Here is a 5630-nt window from a genome sequence, read left to right on the forward strand (position 1 = left end):
AAAAAAAAACAAAACCAGTAAGGGTTCGAACCTGGCCCGGGCCAGCTAAAACAACAATGACAACTGCAACAACAACAACAAAAGTAGCCAGATGTTGTGGTAGGCACCTGTAACCCCAGCTATTTGGGAGGTTGAGGCAAGAGAATTGCTTAAGCCCAAGAGTTGAGGTTGCTGTGAGCTGTGATACCACAGCACTCTACCCAGGACGACAGCTTGAGGATCTGCCTCAAAAAAAAAAAAAAAATGCATCCCAATAAATCACTACAACTTACCATACTGAGTATAGCCAGGCCCTCTGCTTTTCCATTTTGGTCTAATCATTGCAATGGGAAAATTTCTCCGAGGCATAATCAACATTCGAATTACTTTTTCAATGCCATTAATTATAAAATAGCCTCCCATTTCCTGACAAAAAGATGAATTTTAATTTATTAAATAAATACACATAACTATAAATGTGCATTTTATTCCCCATGAAATGTATTACAACATGAAGAAGAGGTATACAGAGGTGAAAGGAACGACTGATTGCCCAAAGGCATGGTCTCTGAGTGAATTAATAGTCTTCTCAAGTACATTAAAAAGGTCCTCAGGACATGAGAGAAAAGTATGGAAGGAAGACAGTGTACTACTTCTCTCTCCGAGACAGACTGGAACCAACTTCCCTTTCTGTCCTCTAAAATGACTTTAGTCTTCATATAACATTAAAACATTTTACTCCTGAGAGGAGGCTGAAAGTTAGAATGGTAATCATTTTGCTTCCGTAAGAGTATGGTTTTCCAAGTAAGTTAAAGAGCTACTTTATTAATTGCCTACTATGAAATAGGCACATCATGCTAGGCACCTTATGTTATTATAACATTTAATCCTCATAACAATTATGCTTATTTTCTCCAGAGAAAAATTCCCAAAACTATACAGCTAGTTAAGTGGAAAAACTAGGTGTCAAACGCAGATTGGACAGCAAAGCTATCTCCCTATTGTAAAACACAGTCATGTCTATTGTAGGCAGAATCTGTCTGTCTTCATTCCTTTAACTCACTCCTGCAAAGCCACCTAACACAGCTGAAAGAAATGAAGGGAAGGTATATGAATCATTCCGAATGCTCACAGAACCTGCCACGAAGGCAGATATTTTGGACAGTAGTTTTGTGAGTGAAGACAGCTTGAAAAAAATGAATTTCCTACGAGTACATCTCTAAATATGTACCACTCAGAAAATTAGGGAAAAAACTACTAGTTCTTCCCCCGAAACAATAATATGTTCTAATTGTACAGCCCTTTTTTCATACTGTCTCATTTAACAGTCATTATGAGAAACACACTGTCTTGCAGGTAAGATATTAATGCCCCATTTTTCCTATCTAAAAATTAGAGCAGAGAAAGAAAAGCTGACTCCTCACTCCCAGCCCAGGCCTGGGTCCCTGGATTACCTCTGCCTCCTCATGGTGCTCAATGAGGGCTTGTGGAGGAAGGCCATCTAAATTGCAAAGCTTAGACTTTACCATGATTGGAACATAGCCAAAAGACTGTTTAATGATTCCTTTTGAGATTCCATTCACTGCCCAGCTGATATCAGCCTAAAAGAAAAGAAGAGAAAAAAATTACTTAAAGAATATATCTGAAACTTTGAGAACAAAATGAGTCTTTTAAAAGAATGAGGAAGAAGACCATACAAATGGCTTTATGCTTTAGATAGAAAAGATGGGATCTCTTACATGATAGCACTAAGAAAGTAGAATTCTGGTACAGTATAAACTTTTTAGGGTTCTCAAAAACATGCAAGAACCACACACAGACTGTCTCTTTACTCACCGTCAGCTTCCCACGGTAGGTACTCCTCCGGCCCCGGCATTCTGCTGGGTAAACATTGAGCTCTTTGCAAATGGTCCCTTTTGGAACTGTGGGCGGACTAATAACAGCATCCACAATAGTAAAAGAGATACGCTGATCTTTGAAAGCAAATTCAAAGGGCGGTATAGCCTGAAATAACAATTCATACTATTAAACGGCTTGCATTTCCAAGGTGCTGCTTCTCTAAGACTCTTTCCAAATCCCAAGTGTTCTGCAAACACTGATGCCTATATGCCAACATGACACATCTATAAAGGACAGTTAAGGCGACATACATATAGAAACTATAACATACTTAAAAACTATAATGCATTAGCTTAAGTTTTTATTTCAGTGCCTCATATGTGTCAGATTCTACAGTAGACTCTAGTACACAGCCGCCAACAGAACAAAACTCCTACTCTCTGAACCAAATGCCTGCCTGGTCTATGTGCACAATAAGACAAACGGGAATGCTGAACAGGAAAAGGAACTATCCTCTTGATGTAGGACTAGACACTCTAATGGCATTTTTTAGGCTGCTATTTGTACATTTCATTCCACGGTGACCTCATACTGAAGCCAGAGCTACGCAAAAGGGAGCATGGTGGCCAAGGTTAAGTTTTCTTTCTTTTTCTCTTATTTTGAGACAGAGTCTCACTATGTCACCCTCAGTAGAGTGTCACAGTGTCACAGCTCACAGCAACCTCAAACTCCTGGGCTTAAGCAATTCTCTTGCCTCAGCCTCCCAAGTAGCTGGGACTACAGACATCCACCACAATGGCTGGCTATTTTTTTGTCGTTGTAGTTGTCACTGTTGTTTGGCAGGCCCAGGCCAGGTTGGAATCCACCAGTCCTGGTGTATGTGGCCGGCACCTTAACTGCCGAGCTACAGGTGCTGAGCCCAAGGTTAGGTTCTCCCTTCTACAGCAGTTGCTTCTTTGCACCACCCCCTGGAAAACTCGGCTGTTCTGAGCTACCCTATATATTAACTATAATCAATCTGCTAGACCTAGTATTAGAATAATGAGAGTATCAAAAATGGAGCCAAGAAAGAATACCAAAAATGTTCTTCACTCTCATGAGTTCAACTGACTTTTTCTAAATTTTAAAATTTAATCCAAAGCTTTATTCTAGGATTTAGCATTTTATTTTAAAGTAAAATTTACATTTCATGTTTAAGGATGGAATATTTAAAAAGGGGAGAAAGGAGATCAGAAGATTCACTTTCTCAAGCCAAAGCCTTGCTGCCCAAGTCTAAATACAGTTGATCCTTATTATTCATGACAGTTATGCTCTATTAAGTTGACATAAACACAGAACTGGCAAAACAACTGTAGTAGTTCTCCTATGTGAACTACAATGTTAGGTTCCTGCAAACCTATTTAAGGACACCTTATTTAATACTTATTGTTGACTCACTAACATTTAACTAATTCATGCCTGAACAAACACTTTATCTAACGTGTATATTTTCTCCATAAAGCTTCTGTGCTTAGCAGCACTACATAGCACTTTAATACAATGTTTCGGGAATATTTGAAGTAGCAAAATCACCAACAAAAAAGTACAAAATGTATTACTAAATAGACGCTAAAAGGAACTCTTGTTTTCAGTCTGAGAACTTGAAAATGGTAAGCATTACCTTACTGGACCTCAGCTGGAAATACGCACATTGGGCGATGCAAAATTTTCACCATTCTCAGCATGCTAGCAAGTACTGATTTTGAGGTTGCAAGTAAACTTTTACCAAGTAGATGCATCTACATATATGGAACCCCTGAATAATGAAAAGCAATTCTGATTCACAGAATGAAGGTATCTACTTCAAAGAAACCAATCAAAACTATATTCAAGACTTTCAAGTGATATAAAGCTGTGTTCGTTGTGAACGGTCTGGGAAGCACACTCCAAACGGGCCACTTATCCACTCACAGCACCCAGAAACTACAAAAAAAATTACGGTTCACCATCACTTATAAATCCAGAAATCACGAATACATCTTCCCCTACTCGACTCAACTACAAGCTTCAGGAGGCCGAGGCCCCGTGTCTTGTTCAAAGTATTTTGCTCTTCCACGATGGAGGAGCTCAAGTACTGGGGATGATACGGTGGTCTCTCAGCTATCTCTTTGGGACCTTGCACCCCGCCTGTGTCCCACACGGCCCAGACTTCACCCCCGCCGGTCTACAGCTTGGCCTAGCCGCTAAAGCTACGCAGACCGACGCAGAGCTCAAGGGAGCAGAGGAGGACGCCGCGCTCACCTGCACCGCATGGCTGAGTCCTTCCCGCACCGCGTAGTTGAAAGACTCCACGTGCGCCCGTGTCAGCTCCTGCAACGCTGCCTTTTGAGCCTCCGGCGGGATGCCGTAAGAGGAGTCGGTCAAGTGTTTCAGGCTAGGCCCAGTGGGCAGGTTCCGCCACCGGCTCCCCGGATCCATGCGGGCACCGGCACACTGGAGGACGGCAGCCAGCGGCTCCACACGCGCACGGAGGAAGTGCCGAGTCGCGGCGCCCACGGCCTGCTGGGAAATGCAGTTCCCTCCTGTTCCGCCCGCCCTTAGCCCTCTGGTGTTATAGGGCCGACTTGGATCCAAAACCAGAGAATGAATGGGCCGGTCAAAACCAAGCGGAGGCAGAGCTTAGGGCCCCTCCCCTTCTCGGCTGTTCGGCCCCACCCATGTTCCTCCTCCCGGAAGGACTGTAAAGGCGGAAAGTGGCTCCCCCCCAGTTCAGCTTATGGGAGCTTCCAGGGATAGGGAAACTCCTCTGTTGGAAGACGGTATTAATTTAGCTGTGATCAAAAAAGGCCGCATTCAAGAAACTTCAATTGGATAGACTTAAACATGTACATTATTTAATAAAAAGCTAGCTACTACGTACTTAATAATTCACAAAAATGAAAACTTAATTTTTTAAGTTAACTTTGTAATTACTTTGTTGTATCTGCTGTCTATTGGAAAGCATTTGAATATCTGGTTGCAGCATAGAGGTCTGCAGTTTGAGTTAATCCTCTAGATGGGTGTCAGTCATTTGTGACCTTAAGCATCTTGATTTGGGTTAGGTAGGAGAAGGTAGATTTGCACCAATAAGTGGTTGAAAAGCAAGAAAGCACTTTTTCCTGCATATTGCTGAAGGCATGAATATTCTACTGCAGCTTTCTGTATTTCAATTGGATCTTAGCATCAAACTATGACTTTAAAATGTCATCTACTGAGAGTTGAATCAATTCCGTTTGTAGTTCTTGGGTGCCTTAGTGATATCCACTAGGTAAGGCTGAAATGCTAATTTATGTGTGATGTCATGATTCTAAAAGTCATTATATTCTCCAGTTAATAGGTCCATTATAGCTGCGTATTCTTTAAATGATTCGCATATATCATCCTGTTCATCAGTGACTTTTGTTAACAGGAGAAAATGTGCACCCAAACTTTCCTATTTTTTTTTTTTTTAACAGTCTCACTCTGTCGTTCTGGGTAGAGTGCCATGGCCTCATAGCTCACAGCAACCTCAAACTCTTGAACTCAAGTGATCCTCATGCCTCAGCCTTGAATTAGGTGGGTCTACTGGCACAACCACAACTTGGGCTAGCTTTTCTGTTTTTAGTAGAGACAGGATCTTGCTCAGGCTAGTCTCTAACTCCTGAGCTCAAGCAATCCACCTGCCTCACATCCCAACATGTCAGGATTACAGGTGTGAGCCACCACTCCAGGCTCAAAATTTCCTTTTGAAGTAGTGTTTTGAAAAAAATATAGTTCTTTTCAAAATGCTTGTTTTAGTTGTGTTTTTTTTTTTT

At 41.6% G+C, this 5630-nt stretch overlaps 1 protein-coding gene across 1 annotated transcript in view; it reads right to left on the minus strand.

The window, feature by feature from the left end:
* Nucleotides 1–4329, minus strand: part of POLR1B (RNA polymerase I subunit B) — a 27094-nt gene extending 22765 nt beyond the window's left edge. The window contains exons 1-4 of the mRNA XM_012811061.2: nt 4099–4329; nt 1816–1983; nt 1434–1580; nt 273–405 (exon numbers count right to left, since the gene is read on the minus strand). Of these exons, the coding sequence (XP_012666515.1) occupies nt 273–405; nt 1434–1580; nt 1816–1983; nt 4099–4275 (625 nt within the window). The 5' untranslated portion in view covers nt 4276–4329. The remainder of the gene's footprint in view (nt 1–272; nt 406–1433; nt 1581–1815; nt 1984–4098) is intronic.
* Nucleotides 4330–5630: the final 1301 nt, after the last annotated feature.

Source organism: Otolemur garnettii, unplaced genomic scaffold, assembly GCF_000181295.1.
Source record: "Otolemur garnettii isolate 467f Iridium unplaced genomic scaffold, OtoGar3 scaffold00148, whole genome shotgun sequence".
Taxonomy (NCBI): Eukaryota; Metazoa; Chordata; class Mammalia; order Primates; family Galagidae; genus Otolemur; species Otolemur garnettii.